Genomic DNA, 20830 nt, shown 5'->3' with positions numbered 1-20830 from the left:
ATTTCCACAGAGGTGAAAAAACTGAGCAGAGGTCTTCCTATCACACACGGTTATGCACTCCAGACATTCAGAAAATGGGAGGGTATTACATCACTTCCACTGTCCCACATTCAACACAAGTTGTGTGTTCGGGGGCAGACATGCTTGTCATTACTTGCCTCCGTGCCAGCAGATCAATTAAAAATAATTGGAAAAATAATGCATACGTACATACATGCGGAGAAATAATGGGAGCTTTCTACGGGCCATGGGGGAGCAGAGCGTCTGAAGGGAGCGCTGTTAGTTCAGCCATGGGACAGGACCGGACAGCGCTACGCAGTGTTCAAGAGGTGCCTCGCGTCGCCCAGCCCCATGAATATTTTAGCAGGCGGGCCGCACGAATATGAACAATGGCCGCCTCTGCCAGAGAGGGGGGCTGGCGTCACGAGCGCTTACGTAAGCGCAGATGGGGCTGGCTTCTGTTCGCCGCGCTGCGAGGAGAAGGTGCCGGAATCGCGGGGAAGCCAGCGTCTCGGGTTAGCCTCTCCTCAGCTGCCTGCCGCCGCTGCAGGCGCCGGGCTTTTAAGATCAATCAATTATCCAGGCCTACGAGCGCGTGAAGCAGCAGTGAAGCGTGGAAAACTGAGGAAGTAGCAGAACTCCTTTTCCGCTATAGTCACTCTGGGAATTAACCTAAGCCCATCCCATAAATCCTCACTGCTAATCGACTGAAATTTGGTTGAAAGGTTGCCACCAAGAGTTACCTAAAATCTTCTATGACGGAACAGGCCTACGCTTTTTACAAACCACATAGCAAATATGAATACCTGATTAGGCTTTCTGTAGCTGCTTGCAGAAATGTAGTTACGCTATGTTCTGTAACAACTGAGGTAATAAACACTTTGGGGAAATCCAATGATTTGGCTGGCCGGAAAAGTTTGTTTCAAATCATGCGGAATGCTTACTTTGGACCTATGAACAGCACATATATCAAACCTGGAGCCACTCTGTTATGACGTTCTACAAAGTTATTCCACACTGCACATTGGCTGCTGGCATAGACACGGTTTACAGGAGAGATGGTGGGGACTGCTTCCTTCACCTTTTGCAGAAAAATCCCTCCAACTTCACAAGTAATACAGACTTCAGATGCCTATATCCAACCACCGAGCGTGCAAACACCCCTCCTCTCAAAAACACACAAAAAGTTCTTCATACCAATTTAAGGGTCATTCTAACATAACAATCTTCTCAATCTAAAGAAAATGTCTATGGTCCAGACCCCGGTCTTCTCAAGGACAGTTTGAGTACCGTCTCTTCATACACAAACTTATAGCCCTGTGCTGCCGTCAGCTACAGGGACAGCCCTTTAAGTTAGGCCCTTCTGTTTACATTCCTGACAGATTTCTTTCCACTCCTAACAGGGATCGAGTCTCCACTGCGCTCCGTTTAATTGCAGCAACAGGTTCCTCCATGTGACAAAGACAGCCCTGCTCTGCACAGGCGGGAACAGCCCCTCTCTTTTCAAACAGCTTTCCAGACAAACGCAGCAAAAAAAATGACTCACCGGCAAATGGTTAAGAGGCACGTCGACCTGTCCCAAGAAGTCATCTCTGGTCTGAAAGAGAGGACAGGAGACGTGATTCAAACCTGGGGCGGCGACGCAGGGCAGGGCCTGGGCTCCATCACACAGAAAACGCGGCTCTGCGGCGCTGTGCAGCCCCGCTGTTAGAATGTGTGTGCAGCAGGTGGGGGGGGGGCGCTTCATTTTACAGGGGGAAAACCCAGGGCCCGGGACCCAGAGGCACACCACACGCACACCACAGTGAGGCGGGGGGGGGGCAGGGGGAGTGAGGGAGAACCCGGGAGCAGCAAATCACATCATCACCCAATCATTCCACTGCCCCCTGCTTTTCTGTGAGATTGACAGGTGACTGAGGGCACACCAGTCCAGTGCATTACCTGTCCCAGGTGGAAAAGCCCATTCTTGGAGCGTTCGTGGGCAATGTGAGCCTGTGTGTGGAACACAACTGATTTAGACAACAGGAGCAGCAGCTAGGTGGCCTAGGTGGTGTAGCCTCAGGGATGCCCAAGTCACGTTAAAAAAATTAGACCCTGGGATTCAATGCAAACCGCCAATTCTGTGTCTTAAATGTTATTCGATCAAAAATAAATAAATAAATAAATAAATAAATAAATAAATAAATAAATAAATCTAACATATTACAACAAATCAGTTTTTTGTGCCAGAGAACTCTGAAATCCCTTTTTAACTATTAAACGCTTCCTTAAGCCATAAGAAATACTTGCATACTTACCTTTTATTTAATTTAAAAGTGGGGAAAAAATAACATATGCTTTTGATGTAAAGTTCAAGATTTCTGAACATCTCTGAACAGCGTCGGGACTGAAGAGGCTGTCCCTCCTGCAATGATTACTCACTTGACAGACAGCCCAATAAACAGACTCATACTCATGCTGAGTCAGCTAGCTAGCAGAACTCTATGGAAAACAAAACCGACTCTGACATCAGTGACACTGAAAGCAGCCAAACTGGCAGTGTGATTACAGAGATTCATCCGTATGTGTACGAGCAAACATCAGCCGGTTCCAGTGAAGGGAGCGCTGCGGCTGCCTCTGGGGTAGGACCGGAAGAAAATGGCCGCTGCCCGGGTAGCTAGCTATCAAGGTTAGTAAGCTCAGCCAGTCTTCTACCAAATTTCCAATGTCGAAAAAAGCAAACCGTGTTGTATAGGGCAGGCAACTCTCAACCTACATGTGATGTACCCCCCATGCAGCAAGGGGTTAGATTCCTCAGCACAGAACTTTCTGTACTGCGATTCCATCTCCATCCTTCCCTCAACTCAACCTTTCTGAATAAAGTGGGGGAAAAAAACATAAGAAGGGCACACTGACTGCTTATTTTTTAAAAAGCTTGAGAGTAGTTTTTAAATGTTTTTTAATGTTAAACAGCTTGCTAGATAGCTACTTTAATTTCCCCCATCTGATAAAGTCATGTCATTGCATTTTGTAACCTTGGTGATGTTATTTTCCTGTACACCCTGTACTGACACAGCACAGCTGTAGCCAGCTAACTTAGCTAATTTAATCTGAGGGACAGTGTACTTCTCTGCACAACTAATATTTGTTTACTTTCACATAACTTCAACATTTGTGACATATGCATGCAGCAGCTTACACAGAAAGCCATGATTCTAGTCTGTGCCCATTGGAGCAGCTAGCACTGATAGTGACAAGCAAGCATGTTAACACCGATACAACGACCTGGTTTTCCATCACTGCCAACTGATGAAAAAACTACTCATGTAAATTACCTGGAGTATTCAAATACATAAAACTCAGTTGGCAAATACAGGTAGCAACAGGCTACACACAGAAAAAAAAAACTAAATTCAACAATAATATCAAATTCAGGAAGGAATAGCCTACACTTCACTTTCCTGACTAGTCCTACAACTCTGAGGCAGTTTCTGCAAGACAGAAATATCCGCTCTACAAAAACACTACCACGAACACGGATAAAAACACACGCGTAAACAAAACTCTCGCCTGACCCCCAATGCTATTTCAACTGCAAGGCAGAGGAACAAGACCCTCTTCATTCTGTCAGCATAAATATTCATGAGCATCCCTGCCACTCTGTTCCAGCCCCGCCCACACTGACAAACTGCACACAGTGGAGAGGAAAACAACTAGCAAAAAGAGGGGGGGGGAAACAGCCTCTTCAGTTAAAAACAAATCTTAGGCTACATTACTGGAGGTTAAAAAGGGCCAAAAGGATGAATAAGGCTACCTTTACACTTGCGCTAGACAGTGCTGGACTTCATCTAGACATTCTGTAATCACAACCGACCACGCAAATACCATCAGAGCAGAGTGAATAGTAACCTCCCGTTAACCGCAGCGGCATTCATTGTTGGAAGGTTACAAATGAGTCACTGGCTCTGTAATCCAGTTTGACTTGAGAAGTCTGCAACTTCGCTCTTGCGGTATTACTATTTATTGACCGCAGGAAAGAACACCTTGAAAGAACACAGTTCCAGTGACAGACTGAGTCATTTACATTTTTTTTTTTTCTTCGTAGTCTCAATAATGCTATTTCTTCTTACCGAAGGTTAAATGTCTGCTTACATAAGGGTGAAGTTTCTAACAGGCTCCTTACGTAAGGGTCATGTTTTGAAGGTGCAGGAGTGAAAAGCGGTGAAATTGCAAAGGTCACTCTTGCCCTGGCACAAAGTGAACTGGGGTCTTATCGCCGTGCGTACACCTGAGCGCCAGGCGGGCGGCCAGTCGCGGCTCGGGCACACGCGGCGGCCCTGGCGCGCCGCGGGCCGAGGGGGAGACGCTTTCGCGGGAACGGAAAGTTTTTTCCTGGAAGTGTCTCCTGTTCCAGCCTCATAATGAGCCTTTAATGAGACGGCTGCTTGTTAAAGGAAATACTTGCCGAGTCATCACACGGTCACGGCGGAGCCAGCAGCCGCTGCCCACCGCTAACGGTTAGCGCGGGGAGGCGGGGAGAGATGGACGCAGAGATAGGGAGGAGAAAAAGAAGGGGGGAAGAACGAGAGACCGGAGAGATAGGAGGCAGACAGGGGGATCAGAGGGAAGGCTCCGCTGGGGAAGGCCTGTTTTCTCAGCTGAGCGACAGGCAGCAACGTATACAGTAAGAGCCTGATTGGGCGGCATGAGCGGGCAGGGTAGGGTTACAATACCATGTGACCTCAGGACCAGTGAGCAGCCTGAAAAAGCTCCCACAACAATCCCCGCACATGCACAGGCACAAAAATAAGCCGGAGCCCCCGGCAAATATAGCCACTGGCTCTTTATGAATGGCAACTGCACTTACTCTGAACTAGGCCACAACCAGCGCATAGCTGCTCTCCCTCCGCCCCGCCACACACACAGCCGCCTTTTTTAAGGAAGGCTATTGCTAGAAGGCGCCAGGAAGAGGCCTGTTCTAAAGGACTTTGAGGAGATCTCCCGATATAACCGCCTGTGCTCACGAGCTCCCCTCCCTCTCCGCAGCGCTGCAGTCCCACACAACTCTGAAGCGAGCGCAGAAGACACCTCCAGCGCTTTTAATGAGCGTCTTTCAGAACTTTTGGGTCTCCGGGCCTGACATTTGGGTCTCCTGGGACCCTGGTGAAAGATCATGTTACGCATATGGTAGTGCACACAGATCACTCAGACCCTGCCAGTAAGCCACAGTAAACACACAGCCTTTCCCTCACAGCCTCAACCTGCAAAGGCAGACTTTCACCAGCTAAATCCCTCCGGATCCATTTGTTCTATTTTACCTGAGACTGGTGACCAATTTCAAATATTAGTTGCCACACTTCCTGTTGAACAGTGTACACAAAACAACACTTGAAGAGCCTTTCAAACAAAATCTGTCATTCTTGCCTCCTCCCCAAGCACAAAGAATGATGAATAAAATAGAGACGACATGCGACACAAAATAAAAGTTTTTGGTGTCCAGTTCCTCCACCATTAATTATTTTGAAGAAATTCTTAGTGTCTTCACTCAGGCATTGAATCAACTGCAGTTATTAGAGCAGCAAGTCACATGCACAGCTCAAAATGACAACGTAAGTTCAAGCTGAGGAGTAAGCACTTCTCATGTAATGTGATAAATATGAGCGCTGAAACGTCAGCTACGTTCCAATGACAAAATTACTGGACAGTATTTTGAAGAGGCCTTAAAGCACAAGTCACCACTTCTTTTAAAGTCTCATAGTCCCATAGTGTCCATTGGTACTTTAACCAAATGACCTGTTTGATAAGCGTGTTGATATTAATCGCTTGGCAGTATATTTCTGTATGAACAAGGCCAACTTTACACACATGAACACACCAATCTACATTTCCTATGATACAGATTTCACGTTCGATGGGCCTCATTTACGAAACGTGTACATTAGATCGTAAACTGCGTATAATAATGTTTCCAAGAACATTCTGGCGTTAATCTTTTTTTCTTATCATGGCTGTTTCCTTATGCAAATCACATGAACAGGATTTGCACAAATTTGCTACAGTCAACATTCATCATCTCATACACCTGGGATATGCACAAAAACAAAGGTCTGCACATGTGTCATGAATCTCATATTGTTTTTTTTAAAGAACATTTTTAAGAACAAAAGTAAGAATAATTTAAGAAAAGTTTTGTGAATGAGGTCAATTGTGAGGTTTTTCTTGATTCTCCAGCTCAATGTGAAAAACAGACTACAATCTCCAAATGGGGACAAAGTGGCATGTTATCAATAAACAACATCACAATAAACAGTGTCACTTCCAGTGTTAGAAAGTACTCATGGCAATGATAAATGTTGTGCAACGTTCTTGTGCAGAGAAACCAAGGATGACATCTTCAACAAATAAACCTGTCACATTTCTAGCTGGCAGCTCTTTCAAAAAAGGTGGAGGTTTGGAAGGTGAGGTGTTTTCATCATTTTAAAAGTCTGCCGAGAAAAAATGAACATTTTAAAATGTAGCCTATTTACTGTATTACCTGTTTTTCACTTGAATACTGCAGATGACCCAGATTTCCTGGTCAACTAAAAGATTTTACATCAGAGCAAAAAGAGCATTTACAATTTAATTAAATGTAATCAAAATTAAATTTTAAGTGTCAATATGATGTGAAATTCGTCTGCTATTTTATTCATTTCAGGTTTTCACTGGTAACTACTCAACTGTTTTATTCGTTCAGATATTCACCTCCTATTAATAGTTACAGATCATTAGTGCTGTGGAATCTTCTTAAATGTAAACTTATCCATCTTTGGAAAAACCATATGCTATTCTCTGTCTTTGCAAGATGTCTGTTAGTTTTATAAAATAACAAACCATGTCTCGTCTTTCTTTAGCTATGTCCACTATATATATCCATATATTCTTTTTAATGCATGGGTGGTCTCCATAACTTCAAATACTATAGTTCACACACCATGACATGCAAACTACAAATTAATGCAAACTGTACATCAATCTGTGTTCATAGTCACACTCTTAAACACAAACGTTTGAGTGAATGTGCACATAATTTTGTAGTGAAGGGACCCAATATCGGCTTAAATTTTAACTGACCGTCTGTTCAGGTAACAAAAAAAGATCCCCATATTAGGTTTTTTGCCGGATCCAAACAACAGCCTCCTGTATCACAACTATTTGCTATGGCCTTTCAAAATACTGATATCTGATAGCTTGTTAAATTTATTTTATGATTTTGAAGGCAGTGAAAACTTAGATCTTAATCCCCATCTGCTCTCCTGCTATGAGTCACTGACACTGACCAGTGCCAAAGGAAACGTGCGGTCTTCAGAACCAACGGCAAACAACCCTCTGAAAACGCAACCAACGGCCCAATATTCAATCAGTTTTCCCTACCGGAATTACAGATCATTTTACAGGGCGAACTGATGATTTTCCTTCAACAAATTTCTGCTGAATGAAAATCCATCTATGTATGCAAAAGTTCAAATGCCTGCGGTGTTGAAATAAAAAAATAAAGACACGGTGTCTCAGATTCCTGGTGTGCTCACTTCCCAGAATGTGGCTGTCCCTCCTCGCCCCCACCACCTGCCTACGCTTCCAAACCCCCACGGCATTTTTATCCGACGCTTCATTATTAACCTGCTCAATCATTAACTGGCTAGTAATAGTAGCGAAAAGAAACTGTTTACAGCACTTTCACTCAGCATCGCACTGCTAACGTGCTAATAAGCTTTGTAAAGGCAGACGCTGTTAAAGGCAGACACTGTTGCTGGTATCTGTATTTCCCTGGCTCTGGCTCTGTGCTGGTATTTCACTCTTTACCTGAGGGCTAATGACGGTTGGCCTGCACTCCACATCCTGTTGGGTCACACTGGGATCTCCTCCTTGGGTGAAATAGATCTTAAACTGAGGCTGCCTTGTGTTCTGCTCCTTCCTGATTTTGAAAGTGCAGCCTTGAGCAGCGTCTTCCGCACTCCTGCCCTGGTCCTCCACGTCGGAGGTCTCGCCCTCGGCCCCCTGGGGGTTGGCGGCGGGGCCGGGGTGCGGGGGCGTCCCGAGAGGCTGCAGGGGCTGGGAGGCGCTCCTCTCCAGCCGGATGCGCGGGTAGCGCAGCACGCGCTCCCCCTTGGTGCCCGTGAAGCCCATGTCGGCGCCCTCCCTCGGGGGGCCGTCGGGGTACCTGGCCTGGTCGGGCTGAAGCTGCAGGACCAGCCGCTGTGCGCCGGGACCGCCGTTCTGCTGGACGGACCAGCGGCGCGGGCCGCTCTGCCCGTTGGAGCCGTACGGCCGGATGCTGAACTGCGGGAGCTCCGAGCCATCGGACGGGCTCCTCTGGATGCAGAAGCCCCCGATGTTGATCCCGGGAGGGCCGCGTTCGCTCTGCTCTTCCTGGGGACTGGCGCAGAGCACCCTGTAGCTGCTCAGAGCGGGTTCCGCTCCAGCGTTCCCCGACGGCTCCGCCCTGCCCCTGCGGAAGTCGGGGGGCGCGGGGTACTGCCTGCTGGGCTCGGTGTAGGGCGGAGCGGGCCCCAGAGGGTGTTCCGGGGGGTAGCCCGGGGGCGCCCCCTCGTCCCCGGGTCCGGCGGCGCGCTGCAGGGAGATCTGCATGGAGGAGCTCTTGGTGGGCCGCGGCTCCACCTGGTTGAGGAGCTGGGGGATGAACATGGAGGAGCTGCGCTTGAGGGAGGCGTCCCGGGGCAGCGCGCCCCGCGGCTCGCAGAAGGGGGGCAGGCCGCGCTGGCGCGGCTGCATGTGGAATGTCATGGCCACGTCGTCTTCCGCCGCCCCCTCCAGCTCCTCGATCTCGGGGGCCGTGTTGCTGCGGCCGGAGCCAAAGTAGAGCCGGAGCCGGTGAGCCATTTTCCAGTCCCCCTCTCTCTCTCTCTCTCTCTCGCTCGCTCTAACTCCGTCGGACTGATCCCGTTTCGATCCTTCTCCCTCCGTCCCTCCTTTCCCACTCCCTCTCTCTTTCCCCCGTCCCTCCCTCGGCGAACGGAGCGAAGGAAAAGAGGAACTCACACCACAATAACAAGTGAGGCACTGCCAGGGAGCTGAAAAGTGCAAGCTGCAAACTCCAGAGCGAGAGCGGGAGCGAGCGGGAGAGAGAGCGGGGGAAACAGGGGGAAACAGAACAGGGATCCCATCTGCCAAACTGTTAGCACTGCAGACCGATAGCGACAGACAGCAGAAATAGCCCAAGTGACAAGCAGCATTCCAGGCATGATTGGATAAGGGCACCCGGCACTCCTGCACACCGAGGTGAGGGTAGGGTGGCGGTGGTCATGTGACATGCGAGAGAGAGCGAGAGAGCAAGGGAGGGAGAGGGAGAGGGACAGAAGCTCTCCCCGTTTTAAACGGAGCCAGCCTGAAACGGCAGCCTCTCAGCTGCTCCTTATCCATCAGGAGGACGAGGCCCCACAGGAGGGAGGAGGCTGGCCGCGCTGAGTCAGGCGGCCGTAAATCTCCACGCACATCCTACGCGCCGCGCCGTTCCCACCGCCACACTTCCACACGCGGCGGGGGAGGGTGCTTCAAATGCAACCCCCCTTTTCACCGGGGGTGGCAAGAGGGGAACTTTACCAACGCTTGTCACTGTGCAGCTCGCCAACATACTGAAGAATACACCTTCCTCATTACTCACATGCACCTTACTTGTTGCTCACATTTATCAGAATTATCACTGGAAAAAAAAAAAGTTTTCAATTCTTATCAAGAGCACGACCTGTGAACACACACCTAGCAAGGAAAGCTCAGGTAAATTTAAATCCCGAATTACAAGTTGGCTACAATGCCTACCTTCAAGAAATGCAAAGTGAAGTAAAGCTGAACATACAAATTCAATGAAAATGAGACATTTTTGCCCAGAGAAGCTGCTGAACACAGTAAGACAGAAGAACAGCGAACAGAAAACGAATGCAAACTACTTTCATAAACTCCAGCATTTCTAAGTGCACATACTGCACACGCTCAGAGACTAACTCCGAGGCCGATGCAGAGTGAATTACCGAGCCTGCGATAATGTGGCCTTTGAGAGCTCCCGCCATAGTGGGCGCTTTGTACTGGCGGCTCCAGCAGCTGAGCCCTCTCTCCCCCAGTGTGTCAGAGCGGCTCTGAGAAATAGAACAGAGTGGGGCGATGACAGCCCTGCGTCTTATGGCGCAACACAAAAAGGTCATATTGAAGGAATGCGCCTGATCCTGGGGACGGAGCTCTGACAGGGTTTTTGTTTTCGGGGCGCGCTAACGCTAAGGACCGGCGGGCCGGAGCAGAAAGGGAGCGTTGCGTCAGCACTGTGACCGAATGTGATGTTCCGAATTTGAGACATTTTGCACGGATGAAATGTGCACCTGCGCACAGCGCTGCATTAGGGGCACGACCGGCTGATGCAAACGCGTCTGTCACCCTTCTCAAAATGGCGATTTGTCATACATTAGCTGCTTTAGAGTGTCATTTCATTTAATTTAATGTCTATACACAGTACTTCTTGGTAAAATTCTGATGAGTATGACGAAAATGAACAAATCACAGAATTATACATATCAGAAAGTAGTGCAAAATTGCAGCGCCAGATGGTTAACCCAGGTCTTAAATGTTCTTGTATGGAGCCAAAATTGCATTGGTACTATAAACAAAATTGCATACTAGATAATATGCTCATTTAAAAGTTTTTCCAGTGAGGCAACAGGGAAAAAAATCTGAATTACTCATGAGTATGCAAATCATAATACATTTTCTCATACATCCTGCTCTGAGAGGTCAAGGTACTGTATCATCTTCAGCATTTCTAATCTCCACTTTGTTTCTTAAATCATCTGTGCAGATGTCTTCAATGATTTGAAATTGGATTCTCAAACCTCTAAAATTTGTGGTACAGTAGCGTATGGGGAAATGTTCAGAACTGTTGTCTGGGGGCCAGTAAGGAAACCTTTAACAGAACTTTTGTGAACAAGAGGACTAAACATAAGCATATTTTTTAATAGCTATAATTTACATCTCCATGAGGGGGTTCTCAAAAAAAGAACAAGAATCTCATTAGCTTTGGTCTGCTGCCCACCCCCCAATGAAAAACTTTATTTGTTCATTGAAATGTTCCCACCACAGCCTTTTAAATAAAGATTCACCCCCTGACTTTGTACCGTGGGCTTGTGTGGTCTAAAAGGTAAAGAGAAACAGTGCTGCTGCTGCTATAAGTAGCTCAAGCACTCAAAAGTACACTAAACATCTTTATGCCACAGTTACACAGTCAGAAAGTTAAGAGGCTTCTGTTGTTTCTTAAAATGAAAAATTGTTCATTATATGAAAGGGAGTTCAGCTGGAATTTATGAGGCATGACATCAACAAATCCAGTGCTCATAACTTATATTACACCCAAGCACAAACAGAACAGAGAACAATTGGCTATTCTAAGTGTATGCCAACCAACAGTAGGTCAATTGTTTCCATGTACAAACACGTCTCTTATTCAATCCGTAGATTTCACACAATAATGCTGGTAGGCTACATTAACAATTATATATCAGCATCTAATGCATATTATATTGTGATGTTATGCTGAACATTTTAACAGCAGTCTAAACAAAAGCTTACATTTTGCAAAGCCATGAATATTACTTTAAGAAGACTGAGAATCAAAACTACTAGAAATTAGTATCCAGATACTAAATACAAATTACTGAGAGAAAGAGTGGATCTCCATTTTCAATACAGCCAACAATCATGCAAAGTGAATATGATTAAAAAGAAATATCACTGTAATGGCTTTGAGCTTTAAGATTTCTTGTAATACTTATAATGTAGCGTGAAGGATTTTATGTGAGCTTCAGATATTATTCTTTAGTGCAACAATAAAATGTTTTTGTTGAGGAAACTCTGGGAAGTTTACAAGGACAATAGCATTGTTTAGAAACATTTGGTATGCATTCATTATCATCAGTGTGCCATAAACCACCATAAGCAAACTTCGACCAATAAGATTTCTCAGATATGTTTACCAAAGTAAAAAAAGATGTGTGACAGAGACACTTTTAAACCACTTGGGACTGTATTTTACTACATGGTTCTTCATTCATAAAAAATATCACACATGATTCAATTTGAAGAAAATAAATTATGGCATCTGACGAGAACTGGGTGTATTTCTGTGATAAATCAAATTGCCCTTTTTTTTACTCGACAACCAACAATTTAACGCGCACATACCACTTACCAGTCTGTTTTCATCAAACACCTCAAAGAGCAGTCTGTGGTTCTGTGGATACACCTGAAATTGAAGGACAGTAGATATCAAAGTTCACTATACATTTACAAAAATGAGTACAATGAATGGAAATAATACATTTAGTACATGCATTATCAGAGATCTCAATATATAACAAATTCCTTGAACAAAAACAATTTTCTTCATTTATTTCAGATTATAACATAGAATATAGATTTCATATCTTTTCTAAGATTCCAAAATGTTATGACAAAATATTCTGTCCTAAATATTCTGTTGAACATTAACCTCAATGAGGTCACACTGCAACACAGTAGCTGTACAAGAATCTTGTTATCCTCCATAAATAGCAGGATTAAATGGCATATGGGCGAAAAGGCTAATAAAACTAGCGAGATGTTTGCAAGTGATTACACTGGCGGGGAAGAGACACGCCCTTTAACATTTCACTGCTGCAGTGTTTAACAGTGCTGGGAAGGATGGAGGGGCTTAGTCAATTCCACCATTACATTTTGTTGGGAAATGTTCACCAGTTCTTACTGTAAACATACAAGGAAACACAATTTACAAAATAATTACAATGCCTAAAACTGTGTACAAGTCATATAATCCATAATGAGAGTTAATTAACCGATGATCACACCCTCTTTCACTGAGCTCAATAAACACAATAGCAGTGCGGTCTTGCTATTTTAGCAATCATCATGTTGCTAACTTACAGTTCAGCTAACGTGAAATGCATTATATATGTAATGACACTTATGCATATGTTTACATGTATAAAGATAAGTGTCGCAAGCATGCAGATATGACTTATAAACATATTACAAACACTTCTTAAGGTCATCTGATTTCAATTATTTTCAAACTGAAGTTAATCACTTAATTTGCATACCAAGTTAAATTACCACCAATGTTCAATAACCAGATGGCAAGAAGGATATACTTCAGCAATAATCTGGACTTACTCAAAGTTATATTCACTATTTACCTAGGCCAGCAAGCCTGTCTCCCTGTTATGTTCAGATTATTATTGAAATGAGAGAGCCAAGTGGGAAAAATCAGAATACACAGACATTTTCCACAAAAGGCTTCCTTGGTTACAAAAAGCATACTGTATTTAGTATTTTTTCCTCTCTTAATGGTTTCATCCAGTATTTAGAAGCACGGAATGCAACATTTAAACAGATAAGTAACAGTTCATTTGTATAAAAGCCACACTTTTTTATGTGAGACAGTACAAAGCAGCTTTTCACAATCACACAGTTTTAATGTGAAAAGTGCACAAGAAACAGGTTCATTTAACACGGAAACCTTGGGTCATAGTGAGACGCGCAAGTGAGAAAAAAGATGACAAAGGTGTTGAAATATTAACTATATTAACCTGTGTTCTCAAACCATTTAAAGTTTGCCATCGCATTCAAATGCATGACCCAATGTGAGCTCAAATATCTTTGTTAATTTAACTTGCTTTCTCACAGATTGGTACTGAGCCAAACTTCACCTACACTTAATACTGAAAATATAACAAATATACATGTACTCACTCTGAAATAGAATTCTTCATTCCATTTTGGATTCAGAGTCTGAAAAAGGGAATAAAAAAACTGCATTATTGATGCAATGACATAGGATGAAAGATACAGTATATTTGTTTCCTCTTTAACTGAATGTGGTGTTATTAATATTGACCACTATTATAACCATTCACAAAGGGAAAAGGAATAGATGTGAATACACCCACTGCCTTTGGCAGAACACTTACGCATTCACTTACTTACTGAGCCCCATCAGAGAATATTGATTGACATATCTTCTTACCTACTGTGCCTCAGTTATGTATAGGGTAGACAAATATGAACACGCACACACAGACTTCCAATAGCAGTCTGAGAAACATGAGCAAGGCTCAATTAAATTAGCACAGGTTGTTAAAGCAGAATCTCACCACAATGTATAGGAGAAACTACTTCAACAAGCTAGCCTCTTAAGGAGAGAAGGAGGCTAGTTTCAGTCTTCCTGTTGATTGAACTGAAGCTGTGTGAACGATATTCTGTTTGACAGCTATATGCCTGCAACGCTACAGTTGCTTTATGAACTGGCACAGAAGTGCACACATTAAGCTTGTTAATTTGTCTTCATCTGCCCATTGGAGATCGCCTGACTATCTAATACATACATGTTGTTTAATTCACAGAAGCCTGCTCAGTACTCCCACAAAGGACACCTCATTTACAGTTATAAGGCCAATAGAAAACCCGTCATTTTACACAACTATAACATTTCAGTATGGCATGTGACAGTATGAGCTGTCCGAAACTGCTGAGTGCACAGTTATCTAGTCTGCTCAGTGCTGCCACCTGTCTTCACTACCGTTTCGTCACAGAAACAGCTACTTCCTGCCGTCCTGCTATATGGAAAGAGGGAGAAGAGAGACTGAAAACAGGTGAAGTGGAGAGAAAGAGCACAACAGGTAGACTATTTAGTAGGCTAGACTTATTGCTATGGCAACTTTTGAAAAGATGCAAAAAGAAGTCTGCTCTGTGTAAGCGTTGCGAGTAGTCTAATAAAACCTCAAGCCAAAGATCTACATCATTAAGAGGCACTGAAAACACTGTATACAGAAAATGGTTTGTGGTGAACAAGCTGCTCGCCACAAGGCATAGGCCTAGAGGTGACTAAAGAGACGGTCTACTGTGACACTGTACAGTGCTGTAATAGCGGTTTCTCTTTTCATCTGTTTTATGTACTTCTGAGTCTGTCTGTTAAACGCACCTATTTGTGCCTGAACAGAACAAACATTTTCAAATTCATAATAATTCAGTATATAGTCAATTTAGATACACATCATTTCTGCAGTTAGTGGCAGAGGATTTCTTGGAGTCTGGAACAGCATCCAGACAGACATGGGAACTGAGCACAAGCAGCAATGGATGAGGTTGTCATGACGAAAGCACTGTATGGAAACACTGGGGACCCTTTCAGAGGTGTCAAGCTGGGAAACCCAACTGTAAGACTGACGGCCAATTGGCCCATCAGCTCAGCTGAACTGAAACGCTCCTCCAACCAACGAGCAGTGCAGACGCAGGCAAACGGAGCACGGGCCCCTAACCTGAATACAGATGACAGATGAATACAGTGCTGTTCAGCGGTTTCTGAGGAATTTTCCTTGTTCACTAATGCCAATGTACGCAGCAAAAAAGCCAAGTGTCAGTCCGAGCTTTCTTTCAGCTCTTTCACGCCTAAACCATAGGAAACTTTGCAGTTCCTCATCACCAGAGGGAGAATTTCCATTAATGTCATTTTCAGGTTTTCTCAGTAAAATGAACCTGATTTTTCAGCGAGAGAACACTGCTTAGTAAATGTGAATAACCTGTACAACCAACCATAATTTATTATACTGTAAACAAAGGCAGAAGTCCAGACCATACACCAAATACCTTGGCTTGCAATGGCTGGAGCCAAGCACAGATTCAGCAGCATTACCCACCATTTAGCTATGCTACCCTGCACCACATCATTAACAGACTGTAAGGAAACCACGGAAACCAATCCATCAGCACAAATGAGACAATGAACATCCCAATGACACTGCATCCCAATACTGAAACCCAAGTGGATCCAAGTTAGCCTATGTCTGATTACTCTGTATCCGTGGTTGTTGTATTTTTAAAAAATTCCATACAGCTCTTCTGAGTGTAATCCTTAAACTTTTTTTTCTCCCTTATGTAGCCAATGTGTAGCCCATTAGTTAATCATTTGATTATCACACAAAGAAGAAACCCATGGACAAATGATTGTTCAGGTGAGCAGACCATTAAATGGTTAAGCTGTGCCTTAAACACTAATGGCTTCACAAACTGTCTAAAATACTGAAAACGTATATATTATATGAGTATTATATTAGTAGCAATTATTTCTTAACATCATTTTCTTAACATCAATTATTCAAACACGATATACAGGACGTTGCAGTGGAAATAATTAATATTATCTAGAATAAATCTATATCTGCTCTAAATACATGTATATACCATATACAGATACCATTCACACCACAATAAGGATTGAAAACAATAAACCAATATATTAAATATGGGTCAAATTATCCTTTAACAATTACAGTAAACAGAACAGGATACCTCTAGCCATTTTGTTCTTGTTGGGCATACTATTGAGTCCATGCAATGACTTCTAACACACTTTATATATTTGGATTTCTCTGCTTTCCACATATATAACTACAATGACTACCACCTACATGAAGGAATGTAAGAAAACAGGTATTAAATTGGCACAATTTTGGTAACAGTAGTTTGGTACAGAGAAAGATTTTAGGCTGCGTTTTTATAGTCATACACTAGATCTGGCTACATGCTTTGCATATGTGAGTAGCTTCACTTTTTTGTTTGGATAAAACAGTTCTCCAGTAGGCATAAACTGCCTCAGAAATACTAGGCTACATACTGTCAGTGATACTAAATATTATCCAGACTACAAAACATTATCCCTTTCCTGTGAGATGGCTCCCTCTTGTGAATGTGTCTCCACTTTGAGAAGTAGTTCAGCCATTTTGCTGATATTTAGGGGTAAGCAAATCACTGACATTGACTGTGAAGAACTCAATGTAAGCTGTTAAGAACTGTTGTTAAGTCGACAGCACTGGTAAACAGACTGATTTTAATAGATCCATTTGGCCATGTAAAGAATTGTTCTTAGCTGAGGTATCGCCCACTTCAGAAGATCTTACCTTTTTAATGGTTTTCGTCTGGGCTAAGCCCAGTTCTCGGTTTTCGTCTGCAACGTAGAGGGAGAGTTTGACATAGGGATCACTGTGGACAAAAACAAAATGACAACACTGAATTGAAAAAAGAAAAGCAAGTTAATGACACAGACCTAACCAATGATCTGCAGCGTTACCCCACCCACTGGCTTTAATAACAGCTGATGACAGCTCTCCCTGACCTACAGCAGCTTTTAATGGTATGTGAATGGCAGGGAGATCTAATCTGGTTAAGAATAAAGGAACAACACACAGCAAGGCAGCACTCATCAGAAAGAGACACTCCACAGTATAGGCAGATCAGACCCCCAAGTGCGATTGCTGACTTCAGTTACCATAACATCAAGTGGCTGACAGTGCACAAAAAAACAGTGTCTGTCACCATAAAAAAACCCGTCCAGATCAGACGTGAAATTCAAGCTAAGGAATGGATATCACAAGAAAACTGCTTACTGTAGTGCATTGTCCCAGATACTGACAGAGTGCTGCACTGCTTATTGAGGGAAATGAGGGCTAAAAATAGAAGAGTCAAGAGTAAACCCGCTCGCTCTTTAAATATAGACTTTTTATTTTTAAGCATGAAAAATGCTCCTAAGGATTTGTCTTTGTGTTAATGGGGTTTCTGCAGCTGCACCGAGACTCTCTCTTCCTGGAGGAATTGCTGGTGCCCCCATCTTAATCACCCCGAGGGAAGGAGAGGCTGAAGATGGCTGCGCTCCAGCCTTAATGACTAATTAGCGTCTCCAAGATTCCTGCTGCCTCTAATTGGATGTTTATACCAGGATTTAATTTTCATGACTAAACAAACACAATGTCCTACTATATTGGAACTGTAGAGGAAGGCTTTTTACACCACATACGATCAGTGTACACGCACACGCACACGCACGCACGCACGCACACACACACAGATACCCCGACAGAAATAGACATGCTGAGTGAGAAATGTATAATTAATATTCACACCTCTTCATGGTGCAAGGACCATTACGGGTGACATTTAAATATTCTAACTGAAAATACTGCCATTGGCACCAGCGTAGCGGCAATTATTCCTGTTAAAATTCTGTCGTACTGACAACACTTTCTGACCATTCAGGATCGTGGCCACCTGCACAATGACATGGATGTGCGATGACTCCTTCTTTTAACAGCAGAAGTGAAAGTGTTTCCATTGACATTAGTAACCTGTGTGATCTCTCAACTGTCATCACTGGTACAGCTGGACCTATGAGACATGCCAGATTGGCCCACAATGACATCATGCATTTCCCCTTTTTGCAGAGTGAACTGTGAATAGTTGGTCACTGAGGTTTCTCACCTTGCTTTTAAATGCTGATTGAATGCTGATTACATTAGGTTACCAGGATCATTCTTAAAGCCAGGCATCTCTCGCTAAACTACAGGTGGGGATCACCTCAGATACCCCCAGCAACAGCAGCCTGGAGCTCTATTGTTGCTAGGGAGATGTGCCTCTCAGATAAGAGCCTTTAGCAGTGTGTGTGGACTGAACAGGGACCAATCAGATAGCCATGAATTCAGGAACAACAAGAAACAGCTCTTTTCTGCTCCAGCTCTGGCATTTTTCCCCACATTAAACCTTGACAGTCTTTCAACTGTTGCGCCCATATCATTTGTGTAGGTGCTTAGAATGTACAGCCATTGTCAAGACAAACTATGACATCAATATGGAGGCGTACAGTTACAATGGGCGTCTTAGCCATCTGAAATAATGTTCTCACCCTCTTAGGAAGCAGATTTCATTACTGTATATTCCCAGTGTGAGCCAACTCAAGGCTCAGAGGTCTAACTTTTGGGTGACTTACAGTACAGCTTCAAGTAGGCTACACATTAAACAAACTTTCAAATGTATCATACATACATTGTTTTGAGAAACATGCCTACACATAACCTTTTTCCAGAAGTGACACCTTCATGAAAGTTTCATCTTTTTATGTCAAACTTTTTGGGATTTATTACCTGTTTTGCAAAAAGCCACACCCATATGCAAATTCACTGGCTTCCACATAAGTGTTGCAACTTCATTTATAAGAACTTTTCAAGATAATCCTGAGTAGATGTGGCATGCTAAGTTGTCATGCAAACTGGTCAAACTTTATAGAAGGAAATGTTGTTTAAGCATTTCATCATTTATTCAAAATGGTGGAAAATCGACCTGACGCGCCTTTCATTCAAAGCCATATAGTGTTGTTAGGAATGACATCGATTGACTTTGGTTTCATGTCTCTGGACAAAACGGGGCAGGCCTTTTCAAAGTTCATATGTTCAATTGCACGCTATAGCGCCACCAAGTGGCCAACAGGTGCAAACATCACTATTCCAGTAAGTTGTCAGACATATTTTCCCGAAATGAGTGAAATGTCATACGATATAATAACACCTACAACTGTAATAAGGTTCCAGCACTTTATGCTTGGACCCCTAATAAGAGTTTGTACTCATGAATTAATCTTGCTCTTCTGAAGCCTAGCTGTGCTTCCGTGCAATAATGAATTCTTTCATGAACTGAAACTGGAGGGGGGGCTCACAGTCCGGTCCTAATATTGGCATTTGCCCAATTCCAGAGAGACTGCTACATCTGACAAGTGGAAGCAACATAACAGGTCATACAGGCAACAGCAGGGAAATTACATTACTCTCCCATGGCCACATATTTTAATAAGTGTTTGCCCAATATTGCAGCCTCATGCTAGTGCCGAGTGCCTTGCACAATTTGCCAAATCAAGCTGTATTAATTTAATATGATTTAATATTCTGGTTTGTGCTAAACTGAAAATGAACCACATATAGGGTTCCACTTAGGCCCATTCTGCACCATCTGCTTCTGAAAAAAAGGTTTTCATTCCAGTCCGCAAAACAAGAGACTTTCAAACAAAATGTAAAAGGCCTCATAAGAGGATCACTCGCTTGGCTAGAGGGACTGTGACTGATCTGATTCCAAACAGATAACACACAAACGAGGACATGAAAGGTAAGGAACCCCCAGCAAGTTTAAACAAATTCTGTAAGTCTTTCAAAAAAGCACTTATATAAATCAAGTTTTTTTATAGATATCATTTTTAATAAACAGATGTGTCTGGAAATACACTCAGAAAATACTGAAATGTAATTAAATTGACATTTTAACACTTTTTTTAAGTATGTGGCATACTTTATTAGCAAAAGAAACTTCCAGAATGCATTAGACTTCAGGGACATAGGCCTATTTAAAAATACAGATGACACCACTGTGTGTAGTAACAACAATCACATCTTGAACATTTAATACATCAGTATTTACAGAAAACAACAGAGTATTCCCATATTTACAGTTCAGTTAGGCTTTCTACACGTGTAAGGGACAAGGGGCAGAAAAAATTCAATCCTGGCAGTTCAGGATCACATACTTATAACAATGGTGTACAACCTTAAATACTTTCACCGGTCTATGTTCGGAAGAAGTTGTTCTATTTCTCTGTTCATTTTCTTCTTGACCTCTAGTTTATTTGCGTGTCCTCTATTTTGCCCTCCCAAGTCTTTGACCTGCCAGTGTCAGCCATGCATGCTCTACACTTCATTTCTGTGTGTAACCAAAAACCAAACAAAATTCTAAATTTAAATTATGAAACTGTGATGCAGCAAACCAAAGTCACCCAGCAAAAGTAGAACATTGTTCTTTATTGGGAAAATTACAGGTGCTGAGTCACCAGGTTGATCATCTTCCTTTGACCTGCTCATCATGTTAAAAAAAAAAAAACTTTTGACTGATGGAAACTTTACTGTAATCAACTTTAGCCTTGTAAGTAGGCTAAATTGGCTGGCTCACAGAC

The 20830-nt window shown here is 43.3% G+C and overlaps 1 protein-coding gene across 11 annotated transcripts in view; it reads right to left on the bottom strand.

Moving 5' to 3' along the window:
• The window catches only part of nedd4l (NEDD4 like E3 ubiquitin protein ligase), a 64425-nt gene that overhangs the window by 28766 nt on the left and 14829 nt on the right, over positions 1–20830 (bottom strand). For 3 of the 11 annotated variants that reach the window (XM_064309064.1, XM_064309066.1, XM_064309067.1), the window contains exons 3-6: positions 16968–17049; positions 13765–13803; positions 12206–12259; positions 1547–1597 (exon numbers count right to left, since the gene is read on the bottom strand). In XM_064309064.1, coding sequence (XP_064165134.1) covers positions 1547–1597; positions 12206–12259; positions 13765–13803; positions 16968–17049 — 226 coding nt within the window. Of the gene's footprint in view, positions 1–1546; positions 1598–1941; positions 1993–7821; positions 12181–12205; positions 12260–13764; positions 13804–16967; positions 17050–20830 lie in introns of those variants that run through there. The other 8 variants (XM_064309057.1, XM_064309059.1, XM_064309061.1 and 5 more) reach the window with 4 other exon arrangements.

Source organism: Anguilla rostrata, chromosome 14, assembly GCF_018555375.3.
Source record: "Anguilla rostrata isolate EN2019 chromosome 14, ASM1855537v3, whole genome shotgun sequence".
Lineage (NCBI taxonomy): Eukaryota > Metazoa > Chordata > Actinopteri > Anguilliformes > Anguillidae > Anguilla > Anguilla rostrata.
Note: the sequence above shows the minus strand (reverse complement) of the source record. Positions and strands in the feature narration are given on the sequence as shown.